At 38.7% G+C, this 20,116-nt stretch overlaps 1 protein-coding gene across 1 annotated transcript; it reads right to left on the bottom strand.

Annotated features, from left to right (window-relative positions):
* Window positions 1-7,165: 7,165 nt before the first annotated feature.
* LOC133440424 (zinc finger protein 239-like) lies at window positions 7,166-8,380 on the bottom strand. Its single transcript, XM_061717682.1, has one exon. The coding sequence runs from the start codon at window positions 8,246-8,248 to the stop codon at window positions 7,283-7,285; it is 966 nt and encodes a 321-aa protein (XP_061573666.1). The 5' UTR covers window positions 8,249-8,380; the 3' UTR covers window positions 7,166-7,282.
* Window positions 8,381-20,116: the final 11,736 nt, after the last annotated feature.

The raw sequence follows: 20,116 nt of genomic DNA, 5'->3' as shown, positions 1-20,116 counted from the left end.
CCGGTACCCTTTTCCCCCCACGTCAAGAGCCTCGGCGTCATTCTGGACAGTACACTCTCATTTGCATCTCACATTCACAGTATCACCCGGACTGCATTCTTTCACCTCCGCAACATCTCCAGACTCCGTCCAGCACTGTCCCAATCCAGCACCGAAATCCTGGTCCACTCATTCGTCGCATCCCGGATTGACTACTACAACGCCCTCCTCACTGGCCTCCCAACCAAACTCACCGACAAACTACAACTCATTCAGACCTCGGCCGCCCGGATCATCACCCGCGCCAAGTCATCTGACCACATCACCCCCGTCCTTATCCAACTCCACTGGCTCCCAGTCTATTACCGCATCATCTACAAAAACCTCCTCCTCACCCACAAAGCCCTTCACAACCTAGCCCCCACCTACCTCTGTGACCTTCTGCAAGAATACACTCCCTCCCGCACCCTCCGCTCAACCTCTGCTGGACTTCTTAACACTCCCACTCCACGCCTTAGCACCATGGGTGCTCGAACTCCATCCCCCCACACATAAAACAAATAGACTCCAACACCACATTCTAAACTCAACTCAAAACTCACCTGTTCAAACTTGCCCACTCACTCTGACCGGACATCATGCGCTACTTCTCACCAGTTTGCTTATTTATTGTTGTGTTATTTGTATACTGTCTATTGCTGCTTTTACAGATGTTTTATTGTATTTTTAACTGTATTTCTTGTTTCTATCCTGTAAGGTGACCTTGGCTGACATGAAAGGCGCCTCGAAATAAAAAAAAAAAAAAAAAAAAAAAAAAAAAATATATATATATATATATATATATATATATATATATATTCATTAACCTCTTTTAAGTATCTTTAAACATTTTTAGAGTTGAATTTGACCAGGGGCCTGTACTACGAAGCAAGTTCAACATATCCAGGATATCTTTTCCTTATCCAGATTCACTAAGCGGGACAATTGCAATCACGCTAAGCGGTCACACGACGGTGGTTATCAACTCGGTATATCAACCCAGGTTTCTCCAATCTGGATATGAGCGCGTGCACATAAAAGGGGCGGTGTTTTCAGCGCATGACCAATCGCAAGCATGGAGAAGTCCGCTGTCAGAGCCGCTTACTTCAGTAGCGAAGAGCAAACAATAATTTTACGGAAATATGATGAGTATAGGCATATAATACAGGCAAAAAGCAACACAGTTGCAGCTGCAAAATGCAGGAAAGACAGCTGGCAAAAGATCGCTGACTGTATAAATGCGTAAATTCATAGGGATATAAACATATATTTGAATATTCTGGGAATCTTAATCTTAAACTGTAAACCATGATCAGCAATATTAAAATAATAAAAGGCTTGCAATATTTCAGTTGATTTGTAATGAATCCAGAATGTATGACATTTTTTTGTTTTTGTGTTTGCATTACAGAAAATCACAATATTCTAATTTTCTGAGACAGTCCTGTATATATTGGTTCTATAACTATTGTTGTTGACCGATAACTTGTGCTGATGCTGTACCAAAGAATTGGGTTTATTTATTTATTTTATTTTATTTTTTATTTTTTCAGGAGGGGGGTATTTAGTATTTTAAAGTGACTTCTCAGAATGTTCGAGGGACGAAATTGAAAATCCCTTTTTTGCTATCCCCTTACAAATGCATCTTCTTTTTGATTTCTTCTTGATTTATTTATTTAATTGGTATTAGTTTTGGATTGACTGTACATCGGATTTTGGGTGATGATTTGTTTTATTAGGGTTAGGGTTAATTAGGTTAGGGTTGATTGATTTATTTTTTATTTTCTCCTCCACCTCTTTTTTCTTTTTTTCCTTTTTTCCTTTTTTTTTTTATTTTTTTGGATCGTTCATACAGGGAAAGCAAAGGGGTTTTGGTGGTCCCAGAATACGAGTTCTCTTCGGAGGGATCCTCTCACGATCCGCGCACAGAGCTCCACTGGATTCTCTTCGAAAGGGCATGTCATTTTCCAAGAGAGCTGATTGGTCAGTGGGCGGTGCTTTTATACCCGGCGATCTGTATCTCGAACATAACCTGCTCCGGAGCAGGTTAGCTGTTCAGCATAAGTTACCATGGCGATGTGCCCCGCTAAGAAGTGAACCACCGTCGTAGTCCTGAAAACCCAGGGTTAAACCTGAAGTTACCTCGCTAACCCCAAATCCCGCTTCGTAGTACAGGCCCCAGTTCTCCTTTCCCTTCCTTTCTCCAGGGAATGGGTCGATTAGGAGACTGGCCCTGACTCCTATTTATTCTAAGATGTTCTCCTTATAAGTTTTGATGTACTTTTTGTTTTTACAGTACATTCATCCTCCCTATTTTTTTATACTGTATACTTTTGTTCCGATCTGTTTGATGCCTTGAAAAAGGTCTATGACCGAAACGTTGGCCCAATAAACACGAGTCCGGTGAGAAGAAGGTGTGCAGGAGTTTTCTTTTTAATATTTGTACAGTAAAATTGTTTGAAATTCACTGTGCCTGTAGTGATTGTAGTTATGAAGAGAGGTATATAAGGTATTGGGTGAAATTATAGGAGAATTCATTTTTACAGTCTCTGCAAAACAGAACCTGAAGGAAAAAAGGCGAATCCCTTTTTTAGAAAAGTATGGTGTTTGAAGTTTACACCTTAATATTTCAATTTTTCCACAGTAAAATTGTTTGAAATCCAGTGTGCTTGTAGTGATTGTACTGTAGTTGTGAAGAGGGGTATATGAGGTATTGGGTGAAATTATAGTAGAATTCATTTTTATAGTCTCTGAAAAACAGAAGCTTAAGCAAAAAAATGAGACTGACCTTTTTAGAAAAGGTGTTTGAAGTTTAGATCTAAAAGAAAAGTCTTTCATCCTTTTCTTTTACAGTAAGAGCATGTAAATATTACGGTGGAAGTATGGGTATATGAAAAAAAAAACATCTGCATTATCTCAAACTCAGAACTTCATATCTTTCCTGTTCTGAGCCGCATTTATTCATTTACCGTAAAGGCTGAAATAGGAGCACATGAACATTTAGGAGCGGCTGATTTGACCGCAGAAGTACGAATGACGGCTGGCTGGGGGAGTTTCCCATTTAGTTGGTTTGCTTCATCACCACGGCTTTTAACTGGAAACAAAGGGATGTTGTAGGAGTCATACTCATGTGTTCATTCATTCAACTTTCCAGGGTTACGTACCGACTCTGTGGAGTCTGATTTCAGGTTTCCAGGCGAGGTCCAACAGTCTGCGCTGACGGTCGAGCTCTTCTTCATACTCCAAGATGCTTTTTTCAAACACTGACAATATTTCTACAGCAGCTGCTGTTAGTCGCTGACCGATAAACTCTCTCAGATGATTCACCTTAGACATTGTTGAAGAGGAAAAAGAAAGGAAACAACAGAACCGTCCTCTCCTTCTTCTTCTCTAGGTTTAATGGCGGATCACAACCAACGTTATTAGGTTCTACCGCCACCTGCTGTACCGGAGTGTGTAACATCAGGATCATTATTACACCAGGTTACAGTCTAACTTAAAGGGGGGGAAAAAGGAAATACCTAAATAAAATAAGATAACCACATTTAAATCTTATTATCTATCCCTGCATCTTTAAGAAAGACAAGGATTTCCTTATAACAATCCCTCATCACCTCACTCCTCCCTAATAACCTACTAAACTCCATTCCCGTCCCAGCTCGTACATCCTGTCTCTTAAAGCGTTCCTTTCTACCTCATACTTGCCACATTTAAGAATCACATGCTCTACATTCTCTGTGACATCACACTCATCACATTTATCACACACGGACTTTGACATTAAATACAGAGTTGATTTTAAACTAGTATGACCTAATCTTAATCTAGAAATGATGACTTCCTCTCTCCTACACTTTCCTTTGAAAACCTTCACGTTAATTGACTTCTGTATGTTATAAAAATGTCTCCCTTTTACACCGTTGTCCCACACCTTCTGCCATGAATCCCTCACTGCCTTTCTAATTCATGATTTTGCTTCACCTTTACCAAAAGGAATTTCCATAATTACCTCACTACTCAATTTCAATGCTCTTTTAGCAATATTGTCTGCTTTCTCATTGCCATCAACACCCATGTGGGCAGGAACCCAACAAAACTGCACAGTAATTCCAGTTCTGTATAACCTCCACAACACCATTAATATTTCCAACACTAGATCTTCTTTTATTGTTTTCTTTGAAGTCAAACTCTGAAGGGCTGCAGTGGAGTCTGAACAAATGACATAGTTCCTTCTCGCAGTTACAGTAAGTATTTCATTTACCAACGAAAGTATTTAGAACAAAATGCATACAACATTCTTTTCATCACTGGTTTACTACGACTTCTGTCATTTAGCAGACGCTTTTATCCAAAGTGATTTACATCTGAGAAAACAACACAAGCAAGAAGGTTTAGAAAGAGTTTTATTTTTTCTGACACAAGGAGAGCTGACACAATTTATATGATAAGCTTCTGATTGTCAATATCAATATATAAAATACAAATATTTTTTAATTGATGTGTTGTTTATTATTTGTCATAAAAAATATATGTTGTTAAGAAAGTTTTATAGCAATGGGCTTCAAAATAATACACATGGTAAGTCTTTGAGACATTAAAACATTTAAATATCGAACTGATCAAACCATCAAACTGATTTTGGTGTGAAATATATAGATATACAAGACTCATTTAAAGCTGCAGTTTCCAACATTTAACCACTAGAGGGAATAAAGATCCCAAACTAACCCCCAAACTCAGAATGACGGTTCATTCATGCATGAATCACCCACAGGTTTTCTGCAGGGGTTTGAAGCCTCTTTTTCCTCGTATTGTGGCAGGTTGGAATTATATAAAGCAAGAAGTTTAATGCGTAATTAGGGGCGTGGCCTTTTGATTGGCATTAAGTTGTCCAACCTGTAAATAAATACTTTTTCTAAGATCTTAGAAAATGTTGGGAGTAAAGAATCAGGCCTGTAATTAGTGAATTGGTGTCTGTCTCCAGTTCTGTACAGTGGGGTGACTTTTGCAGTTTTCAATTATTTTTGTAAATGTCCCAGTTCTGAGCGACTGATTACAGCTGTATGTCCGTTAACAATCCATCAATAACCTTTTTGACTATTGTCATATCACCACAGTCAGTTGACACCTTGTTTTTACATTTACTTACAATATCTATGATTTCTCTCTCCTCCACAGCTGTGAGAAACATTGAATCTGGATTTCTACTTATTAATGTTTCCTTCCATCCATCAGCTGATCCAGGATCACACATTTTTCTGCCAGCTTTGGTCCAACACTCACAAAATACCTGTTAAAATTATTAACCATCTCATTCATATCATTAATGACTTCATCGTTATTGGTTAAATATTGTGGATAATTAGTCTGTCTTAAACCTTTACGTTATTTTTAGTCCTTATTCATGGAGAGACATTTTCATTAAACCTTCTCCAGAGACCAACAGAGCAGATCATCTTTTTTTAACCCACATCAACTCCATGGTTCCTGACACAGTGGATTCCTATCAGTTTTCCTACCGTGCCAACAGATCAGTGGATGAAGCGATGGCTTCGGCTTCACTTCACCTTCCAACACCTGGACAGGATGAACACCTATGCACGGCTTCTGTCCCTGGATGTGTCATTTGATGAAGCCAAGACCAGTGAAATAACAAACTGGATCAAAATGACGTGATTGAGGAAGTTGAGGATAAAGGACAAAAGTGCATCTCCACTTTTCAACTTCATTTGATGACATTTCTCTTTCCACATTGTTTTCTGAGCTAAATGCTGGTTGTACTGATCACGCTGTACCAATAATCTGCGTCACTGACAACTTTCCTCTTGTTGATGCACTAAATTATTTTTTTGTGTTTATATGTTATGTTATGTTGAGCTTTTATAACTCACCACCAGGGGGCAATGCTGCTCTTTCTACATACGGAGAGTGTAATATTCCAGAATTATAAACAATAAAATGATTCATCCATCTAAAATGAAAACATAATTACATTTTCATGATTATTTCTGACTAAATATGAGTTGAGGTAAAAAGACATTTACTTCTAAAATTCTAAACGTAAGTGATTATTGTAATCTTTTGTATGTCTTTGTGTGGATCCCAGGAAGAATAGTCTTCACATGGTGAAGACTAATGGGGATCCTTTAAAAAAAAATAATAAACAAATAAACAAATAAACGGATGTCTGATATAAAAGGGTTAAATCCAAAGTGTGTCCTCTTCCTGGAATCTGATCCCGATGATCCTCCCTCTTCTTCCTGCTCTCCAACCTGAAGATCTGCAGCTTCAACACGGATCTCAACATCAGCTTTAAAATAAATCATGTGTCAGACGAGTTGTAAATCTAGTACAACTTGATTTTATACATGTGATTCAATAATATTGTTAATTTCATATTATGTAAATAATATGAAAAACGTACATAAATATGTTGTAACTTTAGCTTGTACAGGACTGTCTCAGAAAATTAGAATATTGTGATTTTCAGTAATGCAATTACAAAAACGTCATACATTCTGGATTCATTACAAATCAACTGAAATATTGCAAGCCTTTTATTATTTTAATATTGCTGATCATGGCTTACATATAAAGAAAACTCAAATATCCTATCTCAAAAAATTTGAATATTCTGGGAATCTTAATCTTAAACTGTAAATGGTGACAGATGGTTGGCTGTTCTGTTTCTGACGTGTTGATGGTTGCGTTTCTTCTTTTGTCCTCGTTTCTCTGAAGTTTCTTCATGTTTTTCAGAGGAACGTTGTGAAAACTGAACATGTAAATATATCAAACTTGGACTAACCTCAGAACGGAGTAGATGGAGAGAGTTTAACAACATAGAGCTATAGATTAACTTTACAAAGAGAATGTGAGTGAAGAAGAAACAGATGGGAAAAGGGAAGTGTGAGAGAGGCTTTGTAGATGAACGAAATAAACTGTTACGTTTAAAGAAACTTCAGCACATACTAACAGCCCGTGGAGACGACAAGTTACCAACAGCAACAAATAACGATTTTAAGAAGGAACAAGGATTCAAACAAACTCAATGCTGAACCTGAAAAAAAGTACACAATCACATCGTTCCCTCTGCGTCAAGTTGACGGAGAAGCATAAATCCGGGTATAACCTGCAACCCTTGTGGGGAGGGGATTAGGCTCATCAGCCACAGGAGGTGGTGGTTGGACTTCTGCAGGTTCTTCTTCTGTGGGTCAGACAGGAGTGGACAGCTGCCCCCGGAGGACGACAACATGAGCTTCATTTGTCACGAGTCACCAGACTTCTCCTCCGGGTGATTTTTCATGTGACTCAGCAAATAAATTCTGCGGCTAAAACCTTTGTTGCACGTCTTGCACAAATACGGCTTCTCGCCCGTGTGCGTGGTTATGTGCCGTTTAAGAACTGATGATTTAGTAAAGGTTTTTCCGCAGGTGTTGCACAGGTACGGCCTTTCGCCGGTGTGGTTCCTCGAGTGAATCACCAGGTTGGAACGTTCTGTGTAACTTTTTCCACATGTTTTGCAGATGTAGGGCTTCTCGCCCGTGTGCTTGGTTATGTGCCGTTTAAGATACGATAAATTAGTAAAGGTTTTTCTGCAGATGTTGCACAGGTACGGCTTTTCGCCGGTGTGGGTCCTCGAGTGAACCACCAGGCTGGTACGTTGCCTGTAACTTTTTCCACATATTTTGCAGATGTAGGCCTTCTTGCCCGTGTGGATCATTTTATGTTCCTTGAGCGTTGCTGAGTTTCTAAACGATTTTCCGCAGGTGTTGCACAGGTACGGCTTCTCGCCCGTGTGGATCATTTTATGGTTCTTGAGCGTTGATGATTGTCTAAACGATTTTCCGCAGGTATTGCACAGGTACGGCCTTTCGCCAGTGTGGATCTTCATATGTTCTATTAAAATACTCTTTCTACTGAACTCTTTCCTGCAAGTGCTGCAAGAAAACGCCTTCTTCCCCGTGTGGGTCCTGGTCATCTTTGATTTACAGTTGCTGTCTGACGGGACAGCAGCATCTTGGTGGTCACCGTGTCGTCTCATTGGTTCCGGATCTGCAGTTTTACTGGAGTCTGAGCGTAAACTTTCAGTTCCTTCCTCATCTTTGTTTTGAGCTTCAGGAGAAGTGTGCAACAGCAGCTGGACACAGTTTGGTCCTGGTTCACCATTTTCAACTTTCACATCAGCGACATTGACCAATGAGACTTCCACCTCTACGTCCTCGTGCTTCATCTCCTGACCGCTGGAGTCTTCCTCCAGTTCTGTAGTCTGTGGATGCCCTGGTTCCTCCTGGTCCGGGCTGCAGCTCCTCTCCAGGTTATCCAGGTGCTGGTCACTGAAAACCCCGTCCTCCTCCACCTTACAAACATTTTCTTGTGGGAGTTCTGGAATTACAAAAAGGGACAAAAAGATAGGATTTTAACAAGTCAAAAGTGCTTCCCAGTTTTGATTGTTTGGTTGTATTTGTGAGGTTTAAACTTTGTCCTGAACCTTCGGTCTTCCCTTTCATCTATGTAGTATATGAAAACAAGTGGATTACTCTGTGTGACCATTAGGCGGCACTGTGACTGTACTCTTGTGTTACTGCGTTGGTATCGAGACAGTTGAAGAATAAAGTTGTTGTTCTAGAAATGGCTTCTTCTGCGTCATATATAACAATCTAACTACAAGTACTGCATATGAACACCGATATGAGCATCCTCCAACGTTCGTGTTTTTTTCCAGTGTCATCTCACATCTTACAAGTTCTAGTTCTAAGGTACAGAGTGTACAACAAAATAAATGTTGACCGGTTTGAGAAGCAGGTTGATGACAGCCTATGGGATGATGGATACACCCATGATGATGTTGAACAAGCATATCAGTTATTTTTCAAGTCTTTCAACTCTGTATTCAACAGGTGCTTTCCTCTTGTCAGCAAAAAAGCAAACAAGGTCTCTGCATTTAGAACACCCTGGTTTACACCAGATCTCCATAAGTCTCTGAAAGCTAAGAATAGATTGTATAAAAAAAATCATCAGTAATCCATCCCCAATTAATATAGCAAATTATAAGACATTTCATAACAATTATAATCATTTTGCTAGAACTGCCAAGAAAAAGTACCTTTCCGACAAATTCAATGAGGCTTCTAATAACATAAAAACTACCTGGGCAGTCATTAACCAGCTTCTAAATATGAATAATTCTACAGCCACTCTTCCATCTCAATTTGTTGATGAAAATCGAGTCTACTCTGACCCATCTGACATTGCATATGTTTTTAACAATTATTTTGTTAATATTGGTACAGTTCTTTCAGAAAGGATAACTCCTATAGCCGGGTCTCCATCTGAATTTCTGACAGGTTCCCATCCTTCTATTCAGAGCTTCAAGCCCCCTACAGAGAAGGAAATCTTGGACATAATTATGTGCCTGAAAGACTCAGCTGCTGGTCATGATGAGGTCAGATCTAACTTAATTATGAAAACTAGACATTCAATTGCTAAGCCTTTTACCCATATTTTCACTAAATCTCTAGAAACTGGAATAATACCCAATGACCTCAAAATTGCCAAAGTAGTCCCTGTTTACAAATCTGGAGACCATAGTGTATTTAGTAACTACCGGCCCATTTCTGTTCTCCCATGTTTCTCAAAGATCCTGGAGAAATTGGTCTATAACAGAATGATGAAACATTTGCAGGACTGTAATATACTGTATAAACACCAATATGGATTTAGGAAAAATCATTCTACAGAAATGGCTTTACTCAATTGGTTGGTAAAATTCACACTGCAATCAATAAAAATTAATACACTTTGGGAATCTTTTTTGATTTATCCAAAGCTTTTGACACAGTTCATTTTGATATTCTTCTTCAAAAATTATTACACTGTGGATTTGCTGGAATCATTCGTGTGTGGCTTTTCAATTATATTCATAACGGTCGGCAATTTGTTATGATTGATGGTAAATCATCAGAGAGGGCCGACTTAAAATGCGAGGTCCCCCAGGGGTCTATACTAGGGCCCCTGTTGTTTTTGATTCATATAAATGATTTGGCCGCAGCCTCGTCCTCCTTGTTTCCTGTACTTTTTGCCGATGATAAACGTGTTTATTTCACATAATGATTTTTCATCTCTAATGGGAAAGGCTAACCATGATTTACAAAACATTTCAAAATGGTTTAAAATTAACAAACTATCACTGAATATAAAAAAAATCCAAATGTATGTCTGTAAAAAAATAAATCTAGATATAAATCTAAATTTTATTGTATTTACATCAAAAAATAAAATATATTGTAAATCTAACACCGGTCTGTCTATAGGAGATGACCCGCTCACTCAGGTTACATCAACAACCTTCCTTGGTGTAATTATCCATGAAAGTTTAAGCTGGAAAAACCACATCAACCATGTCTGTAAAAAAATATCTAAATCTATTGGTATTATTAGCAAATTCCGTAGTTTTGTGAATGAAAATTGTCTCCCAACTCTTTATTATAGCTTGATATATACATATCTCATTTACTGTAATATTATTTGGGGAGCAGGGTCGGCGCCAGAGCAAATTTTCAGAGGGGGCACGAGGCGTATTAGGGCGGGCACCAAATCAGTCGTGTAGGACAGCATTTTAAGGAAAAAAGTGCATTCTCACTACTTTCCTATTAATAATCTGTCTAAAACATGTGGAGAAATCAAACCACTTAGGTGGAAGTAATGCAAGGAAGCGCACATTTTACTTTGACTGAAAACGTTTTAAGCCTTTTTCACATAGAGTGCGCACAGCGGCAGCCGCCGCCGGCTTTGCCATTCATTGTGTATGTGCTGTGGCTCCGCGCAAGAGCGCAGCCGAGGTCGGCGGCACGCATCACAGCGCACGCCGCTGAGTTTGCGCGGCGGCAAAGGGCGCCAGTGGACGCATGCAAGGCGCAAAGCGGCTTTCACCTAGAACGAGGTTTGCGCCGCGCACGCCGGGATGGGCGTCTCTGTGAGTCTCTGTGAGGAGCTGTGGGATGCGAGACTGCAGGCCTATCGGGACATCAATAAAAAGGGACAACAGTGGAGAGAAATCTCCTAGAATGCGGACATACCTGGTGTGTTTAAAAGTGGTAGAAATGTAATATTCTTTTGCTCTTTTAACAATAAAATGTTCATTTAAAATAAAATATAGCATTTCCATGCCTCATATCAGGATCAATTGAATCATTTATCAATATATGGTTATGAAACTTTTTTTTCGGTCGCCAAGCAACCTGCAACAAATATGTACAGAGGTCTCCAACCCTGGTCCTGGATCCACTTATCCAGCATGTTTTAGGTGTCTCCCTGCATGAACACACCTGATTCTAATCAATGGTCGTCATTAACTTGTCATCAAGGCCTGGACAACTCTGTTGTTGACACAGCTCCTTGTATCATGGTGTGCTGAAGCATGGAAAGATCTAAAACCTGCTGGATAGGTGCTCTCCAGGACCTGAGTTGGAGACCCATGCACGCAGGCGCGCCATGCTCTGCGACGACTCTGCGCACCCCGGCGCCGTTGCCGTGTTCTATGTGAAAAAGGCTTTACTCGTAACACACAACGAGGTCACATACATGTTTTTAATATATCAAGTTGATCCGTTCATGCCCCGACAGAGCGGGGGAACGGCAGGGAGCAGGCTGTCAGAGAGCTGACAGCCGGCTCTGCTGCGCCGGGGGTGCCGGGTGAGGCGCTGGGCGAGGCGCATAGTGGGGCGCAGGTTTTTGCGCAGAGCGAAGCGACCGGTGTACAGAGCGAGATGGCAGAGTCTAGAAGTCAGGCTCTGTTGAAGGGGCTGACTGGACAGACTGCCACCAGGATGGCTTAGTCTGTGTTGGATGGAGAGGAGGATAGTGTAATGATAGGAGCGCTTTCGGGAAATTTGTTTACCGCCAAAACAGAAAAGTGAGCTGGCACAGTGACTGAAGTAAGCGGCCACTGCCCCCTGGTGCCCGCCCATGGCGCCGACACTGTTGGGGAGCTACCTATAACAGACATCTTCATAAACTTCATATGTTGTAAAAAAGATTCTGCAGGATTGCCACACACAGTAATTGGTCTGCTCATTCTGCCCCTCTTTTCAAACAACTCAATATTTTACCCATCTTTAAGTTAAATACATATCAAACCTGCAATTTTATTTTCAAAGTATTGTTCCTGCCAGTTTCATTTTCTTTGCCATGTAAAGATTGTTTTCAGTTCAACAGTGATATGCACCATTTTAATACAAGACAGGCTAATCATTTAAATCTCCTGAAGTTCCGTACTGGTTTGTGTCAGTTCTCCATCAGATACAGTTATGGAACACCTACAGCAATCTCGTCTACCTCTACTTCATTCAATCATTTTAAACGTAAACTCAGGACACATTTAATTGATCAGATAACCTAATGATATTTCTAGATTTGTTATTTTTTTCTTTAATCATGTAGATACCATGTATTCTATTCACGGTGCTGTTTATTTGCTTTGTCTTTGTTTTTAGACTGCAATCATGTATTCTGCATATTTTAAATCTTTGTACAATATTTTGCTGTATTTTACAGGTAGAGGCCTCTTATAAGCCCCTTGGGCTTTTTGCCTCAGCCTAGCACATTACCAATCTCCAGTAGCGACGCTGGCGCGGGTTTCCGGGTTATAAAAACCCAATGTCAACAACATTTCAAAGTAGAGGGCCCCCCCTCTGCCCTACAAAATTTGTAGGTTATAATAATGATAAAATGTGCATTGTGCGGCCAGTGTAGGTTAATTCTTACTTTACTACTGTCCTGAACGCATCAGGGCTGTGAGCCAACCTGATTGGCTGGAACTTAACTTGTTTCGTTTTTTTACATTTGAACTAACTCGTCTTGTATGTGAGACTGCGGCATTTTGGAGGGAACTTTGAAAGAGGAAAAATGGAGAAGAAAAAGCACCAGTCTGGATCGTTAAAAAGAAAGGTAAAAGAGAGAAAGGAGAGGCTAGTTGCTTCCTGTCCGCCGCTCTCCTCATATTTTGCAGCGGCGCAGGTGGCTGATGAGGAGGCTAGTGTTAGCTGTAGCGGCCGTTACATTGTTTTCCACGTTACTTGGAATATATTGTTCGAGCCGAGGATGATGTTCTGGAGTTCGGAGTCTGTGAGTTGGTGCAGCGGCAACAAGCGCAGAGACAGCAATCGGTGAGCACATAAATAATGATCAGAATGTTGTTATCGCCTTGACCACCTTAATGTACCTTGTGTTGTTGTCAACTGTAATAGACCGCCAAGTCTATTTTCTATTTGAATGCATATTGTGTGCAGTTGATACATTTTTAATAGGCTATGCGTTTTGTTGTGTTTAGACCGCCGTGTCTATTTTCTATTTATAGATCTCATTAATGGCCTTATAGACAATTGTGTCTATATTCTATCTGAATAGATTGTGTAATTGTAGTTTACATTTTATGTTTTAAGTTATATTATAGCTGGTTTGGCTCAGACCCTGTGAGTCAGTGTCACACCAGCACCAAGGACAGCGATGCTGTCAGATTGACGGCTGTCAGGCTGCGTGTGTGTGTGTGTGTGTGTGTGTGTGTGTGTGAACTGGTTTGAGGCTTTCTGAGGCACCTAGGCTTGCTTGGCTCAGTAAACGTGAGCATTTGTGTTGTTTGCTGGGTATGATGAGGTGTCCGTTATCTTTAAGTTGTTGAATAGTAAAATAATTATCATAAGGGCCCATTGAGAATGCTCCGACAATGGCGGAGGCTAAAACAAAACAGAAGAAATCAGGAGCACAGAAACGAAAAGATAGAAAAAGCCAATGTAATGGCACCTTAAGTTGTTTTATTGTAATTTTATTGAGTATGTCTTTGTATTGGGACTGAGTTGGGAATGTTTAATGTGAATTTTATTTATATGCTGCTATGTTGGTCAGTCATGTGTTTTTTCTTATTCATTGTATTTATTTATTTTGCCATTTTGTATAAAATACCAGTCTGAGATGGATGTTTGTTTAGCCCTATATGATGCAGTGAGTTGGAACTTGGAGGTCATTGGTATTTTGCTGAATGCAGCAATAAAATGAGGAGGATAATAATTATAATTGTTGTCATGACACTTTCTTTGGCTTTCTCGTTTCTCATTCAGTTTTTACTCCTTATATTGTCTAAAATTGAATAGGGGAATACACAGAGCTTTGCCCTGTTGCACTTTTCACCACCCTGCAGTTATTATTATCCTGTGCTATGCATTCATCTGCTGATCTGGAATGGTCTTTTTTGTTATAATCATTGAAGCTGCTTGCGGCTGTCAATCTGTTTCTAAACGACTTAAAGTCATGCAAAGTTAACCGATCCGACCCGTAAGATCCCAAAAATTTTGCCTGTTTAGGCCTCCGCTACGCGGGGGCCCCTTTGGGCTCAGAACCCATAAGGGATTACACCTGGCGACGCCCCTGCCAATCTCTCTTTTACATTTGTATGTTACTTGTTCTGTTTTTTACACTGTGCTGAATAAATCAATAAAAAAAAAAATCTACACGGAGCCACTGTGATCTGCATCTTTTCTACTAAATAAAGGATTAAGTTTAAAGTATGAAATAACAGTCTGGTCCAGAGTCTGAATGGACCATGAAAGGCAGCACCACTCTTATCCCCCCTGGCATGAAATGTGATTTCTATGTTCTGTTTCAGATATATAATTTGTAAACTTCATGTTTTTGTGAAATAAAGTAAACATAAAGAAAACAAAGTAGGAACAACAATGTGCAGCATGTGCATGTGGAACTGTGGAGACTCTGTGGAACAGTTTGGAGCTGGAAATGAAAAGGTACGAACATAAATCTGTTTAAAAAGAGATACAAACAATGATTTATAAACAGGTTTATGGAAGAGGAAATGGGGTAACGAGTGTGAGAAACAAATAAAATAGGGAAAAATGGTATATTATACTTGCTTAAGATATGTTTAGATATTTATGTGGATATTTATGTAGTATATATTATATGTTGAGAGGGATAGTTATAATTATGTAAGATATGTTATATATTTATCAGGTATGTAGCATATATATATTTATAGGGATATTTATGTAGTTATATAGTGTATATTTATATAGATTTATAAAATATTTGTATTTTATATATATTGATATAATATTCATGTAATATTAATTTTTAGCTATATACTTATATGGATAATTATGTGGTAATAGGCATGTTTTACATAGTATTTATATAGACTATATTTATATGGATATTGTGTAGATATAATAATAGCAATAATGTAAATTCATAGAGTTATAAAGGGGTAGGAACTAGGAAAAAGTGTAGACTTCTTCCTACTCCTTTTTTCAAACATATGTGAATATGAAGATGTTACTGTTTATTTCTAATTTTTATTTTTTTAGCACCAAGTAAACAGAACAACAAGTTAGTTCGGGATGTTTCCGAATCCCACATCAGCAGCTGCTTGAGCTGGGGAGTTTCCCATTTAGTTGGTTTGCTTCATCACCACGGCTTTTAACTGGAAACAAAGGGATCTTGTAGGAGTCATACTCATGTGTTCATTCATTCAACTTTCCAGGGTTACGTACCGACTCTGTGGAGTCTGATTTCAGGTTTCCAGGCGAGGTCCAACAGTCTGCGCTGACGGTCGAGCTCTTCTTCATACTCCAAGATGCTTTTTTCAAACACTGACAATATTTCTACAGCAGCTGCTGTTAGTCGCTGACCGATAAACTCTCTCAGATGATTCACCTTAGACATTGTTGAAGAGGAAAAAGAAAGGAAACAACAGAACCGTCCTCTCCTTCTTCTTCTCTAGGTTTAATGGCGGATCACAACCAACGTTATTAGGTTCTACCGCCACCTGCTGTACCAGAGTGTGTAACATCAGGATCATTATTACACCAGGTTACAGTCTAACTTAAAGGGGGGAAAAAAGGAAATACCTAAATAAAATAAGATAACCACATTTAAATCTTATTATCTATCCCTGCATCTTTAAGAAAGACAAGGATTTCCTTATAACAATCCCTCATCACCTCACTCCTCCCTAATAACCTACTAAACTCCATTCCCGTCCCAGCTCGTACATCCTGTCTCTTAAAGCGTTCCTTTCTACCTCATACTTGCCACATTTAAGAATCACATGCTCTACATTCTCTGTGACATCACACTCATCACATTTATCACACACGGACTTTGACATTAAATACAGAGTTGATTTTAAACTAGTATGACCTAATCTTAATCTAGAAATGATGACTTCCTCTCTCCTACACTTTCCTTTGAAAACCTTCACGTTATTGACTTCTGTATGTTATAAAAATGTCTCCCTTTTACACCGTTGTCCCACACCTTCTGCCATGAATCCCTCACTGCCTTTCTAATTCATGATTTTGCTTCACCTTTACCAAAAGGAATTTCCATAATTGCCTCACTACTCAATTTCAATGCTCTTTTAGCAATATTGTCTGCTTTCTCATTGCCATCAACACCCATGTGGGCAGGAACCCAACAAAACTGCACAGTAATTCCAGTTCTGCATAACCTCCACAACACCATTAATATTTCCAACACTAGATCTTCTCTTATTGTTTTATTTGAAATCAAACTCTGAAGGGCTGCAGTGGAGTCTGAACAAATGACATAGTTCCTTCTCGCAGTTACAGTCAGTATTTCATTTACCAACTAAAGTAATTAGAACAAAATGCATACAACATTCTTTTCATCACTGGTTTACTACGACTTCTGTCATTTAGCAGACGCTTTTATCCAAAGTGATTTACATCTGAGAAAACAACACAAGCAAGAAGGTTTAGAAAGAGTTTTATTTTTTACGACACAATGAGAGCTGACACAATTTATATGATAAGCTTCTGATTGTTAATATCAATAAAAAAAAGAAAATATTTTTTAATTCATGTGTTCTTTATTATTTGTCATAAAACATTTATGTTGTTAAGAAACTTTTATTGCAATGGGCTTCAAAATAATACACATGGTAAGTCTTTGACACATTAAAACATTTAAATATCCAACTTAGTTTAGTTCAGCGCTTCCAGTCGGTGGATTTATTATTGACGTGCACATGCAGGACTCATGAGTCACCGTTTGGCATTAAAATAAAAACGTAAGTTAAGTGAGAGGGAAGGTAAACTTCGGATGGTACGACCAGAGGGAACACAGGGAAGGAAATGAGGATCAATTAACATGATTTTGGTGTGAAATATATAGATATACAAGACACATTTAAAGCTGCAGTTTCCAACATTTAACCACTAGAGGGAATAAAGATCCCAAACTAACCCCCAAACTCAGAATGACGGTTCATTCATGCATGAATCACCCACAGGTTTTCTGCAGGGGTTTGAAGCCTCTTTTTCCTCGTATTGTGGCAGGTTGGAATTATATAAAGCAAGAAGTTTAATGCGTAATTAGGGGCTTGGTCTTTTGATTGGCATTAATTTGTCCAACCTGTAAATAAATACTTTTTCTACGATCTTAGAAAATGTTGGGAGTAAAGAATCAGGCCTGTAATTAGTGAATTGGTGTCTGTCTCCAGTTCTGTACAGTGGGAGGACTTTTGCAGTTTTCATTTTTTTTGTAAATGTCCCAGTTCTGAGTGACTGATTACAGCTGTATGTCAGTTAACAATCCATCAATAACCTTTTTGACTATTGTCATATCACCACAGTCAGTTGACACCTTGTTTTTACATTTACTTACAATATCTATGATTTCTCTCTCCTCCACAGCTGTGAGAAACATTGAATATCATATCATATCATATCATTAATGACTTCATTGTTATTGGTTAAATATTGTGGATAATTAGTCTGTCTTGAACTTTTCCTAATGACATCATTCAATATATTCCAAATACCTTTAACATTATTTTTAGTCCTTATTCATGAAGGAATTCATGTCCCTCTCCATGAAGGCAAGTGGTCTCAGCTCTGAAACAGCAAAGTCCTCCCTCCATTATCATATTATTATTTTTATTATTATTGTTATTATTATTACAAAAGCGCATCTCCACTCGTTGAGTTTTCACTTTGAAAAAGATGGAAAATGGACTGGTACCAAAAGCCAGGCTTGTTGCACAAGGTTTTGAGGAACTGCAAGTTTCTGCTACAGAAGGAATCTCCAACCTGCTTCAGTCTCTGAGGCTCCTTGTGGCAGGAAGTTATCAAAAACAATGGACACTGCATTTGATGGACATAAAATCGGCCTTCTTTAATGGACTAGAAATGTGGAGAGACATTTTCATTAAACCTTCTCCAGAGACCAACAGAGCAGATCATCTTTTTTTAACCCACATCAACTCCATGGTTCCTGACACAGTGGATTCCTATCAGTTTTCCTACCGTGCCAACAGATCAGTGGATGAAGCGATGGCTTCGGCTTCACTTCACCTTCCAACACCTGGACAGGATGAACACCTATGCACGGCTTCTGTCCCTGGATGTGTCATTTGATGAAGCCAAGACCAGTGAAATAACAAACTGGATCAAAATAACGTGATTGAGGAAGTTGAGGATAAAGGACAAAAGTGCATCTCCACTTTTCAACTTCATTTGATGACATTTCTCTTTCCACATTGTTTTCTGAGCTAAATGCTGGTTGTTCTGATCACGCTGTACCAATAATCTGCATCACTGACAACTTTCCTCTTGTTGATGCACTAAAGTCTTTTTTTATTTGTGTTTTTATTATTATTACGATAGATTGTTCACTCTTGGGTTTATGTTGAGCTTTTATAAATCACCACCAGGGGGCACTGCTGCTCTTCTAAATAATAACATTCCAGAATTATAAACAATAAAAAAATGCATCCATGTAAAATGAAAATTTAATTACATTTTTCATGATTATTTCTTACTAAATATGAGTTGAGGTAAAAACACATTTAGTCCTAAACGGATGTCTGATATAAAAGGGTTAAATCCAAAGTCTGTCCTCTTCCTGGAATCTGATCCCGATGATCCTCCCTCTTCTTCCTGCTCTCCAACCTGCAGATCTGCAGCTTCAACACGGATCTCAACATCAGCTTTATAATAAATCATGTGTCAGACGAGTTGTAAATCTAGTACAACTTGATTTTATACATGCGATTAAATAATATTATTAATTATATATTATATTATGTAAATAATGTGAAAAACGTACACAAATATTTTGTAACTTTAGCTTGTATAGTTACAATAACAGCATGGATCATTTGAATTACATTGTTTTGCATCGTGTGCTTAGTTTGTCCGATGAATTACACGATAATCTGATGTACGCACAGCTCAGATTTAAAATGCTTAAACCCTTTTACAGTTTTCAGCGAACTGTGTATAACATCACAATATATCGCAAAATTTGGATACCGCAATATCGTATTGTATCGTGACTCAAGTATCGTGATGTGTATCTCACATCACACTCATTTCCTCATTCACCTTTAAACCAAATGTTCTTGTTTTCTAAATCAATAAAAACATTTAAAAAGGGAAATAAAAGCAAACCGTATCTGACTGCACTGACTTCTGAAATCTTCAAGGTTTTTTGTTTAATACTGCAGACATTAAAGTTTATAAAATGGTGACAGATGGTTGGCTGTTCTGTTTCTGATGTGTTGATGGTTGCGTTTCTTCTTTTGTCCTCGTTTCTCTGAAGATTCTTCATATTTTTCAGAGGAACGTTGTAAAAACTCAACATGTAAAAATATCAAACTTGGACTAACCTCTGAACGGAGTAGATGGAGAGAGTTTAACAACATGCTCCATGTTGTTAAACTCTCTCCATCTACTCCGCTCAGAGGTTAGTGCAGATTAACTTTACAAAGAGAATGTGAATGAAGAATAAACAGATGGGAAAAAGGACGTGTGAGAGAGGCTTTGTAGATGAACGAAATAAACGTTTAAAGAAACTTCAGCAAATACTAACAGCTCTTTATTTGCACCGTGGAGACGACAAGTTACCAACAGCAACAAATAATACAATTTTAAGAAGGAACAGGGATTCAAACAACCTCAATGCAGAACTTTAAAAAAAGTACACAACCAAATCGTTCCCTCTGCGTCAAGTTGACGGAGAAGCATAAATCCGGGTTGAACCTGCAACCCTTGTGGGGAGGGGATTA

Source organism: Cololabis saira, chromosome 3 (genome assembly GCF_033807715.1).
Source record: "Cololabis saira isolate AMF1-May2022 chromosome 3, fColSai1.1, whole genome shotgun sequence".
Lineage (NCBI taxonomy): Eukaryota > Metazoa > Chordata > Actinopteri > Beloniformes > Belonidae > Cololabis > Cololabis saira.
Note: the sequence above shows the minus strand (reverse complement) of the source record. Positions and strands in the feature narration are given on the sequence as shown.

Bases quoted from the DNA above. Each gene is read 5' to 3' on its own strand.
- LOC133440424 (XM_061717682.1), bottom strand. From the start codon at position 8,248: ATGAAGCACGAGGACGTAGAGGTGGAAGTCTCATTGGTCAATGTCGCT.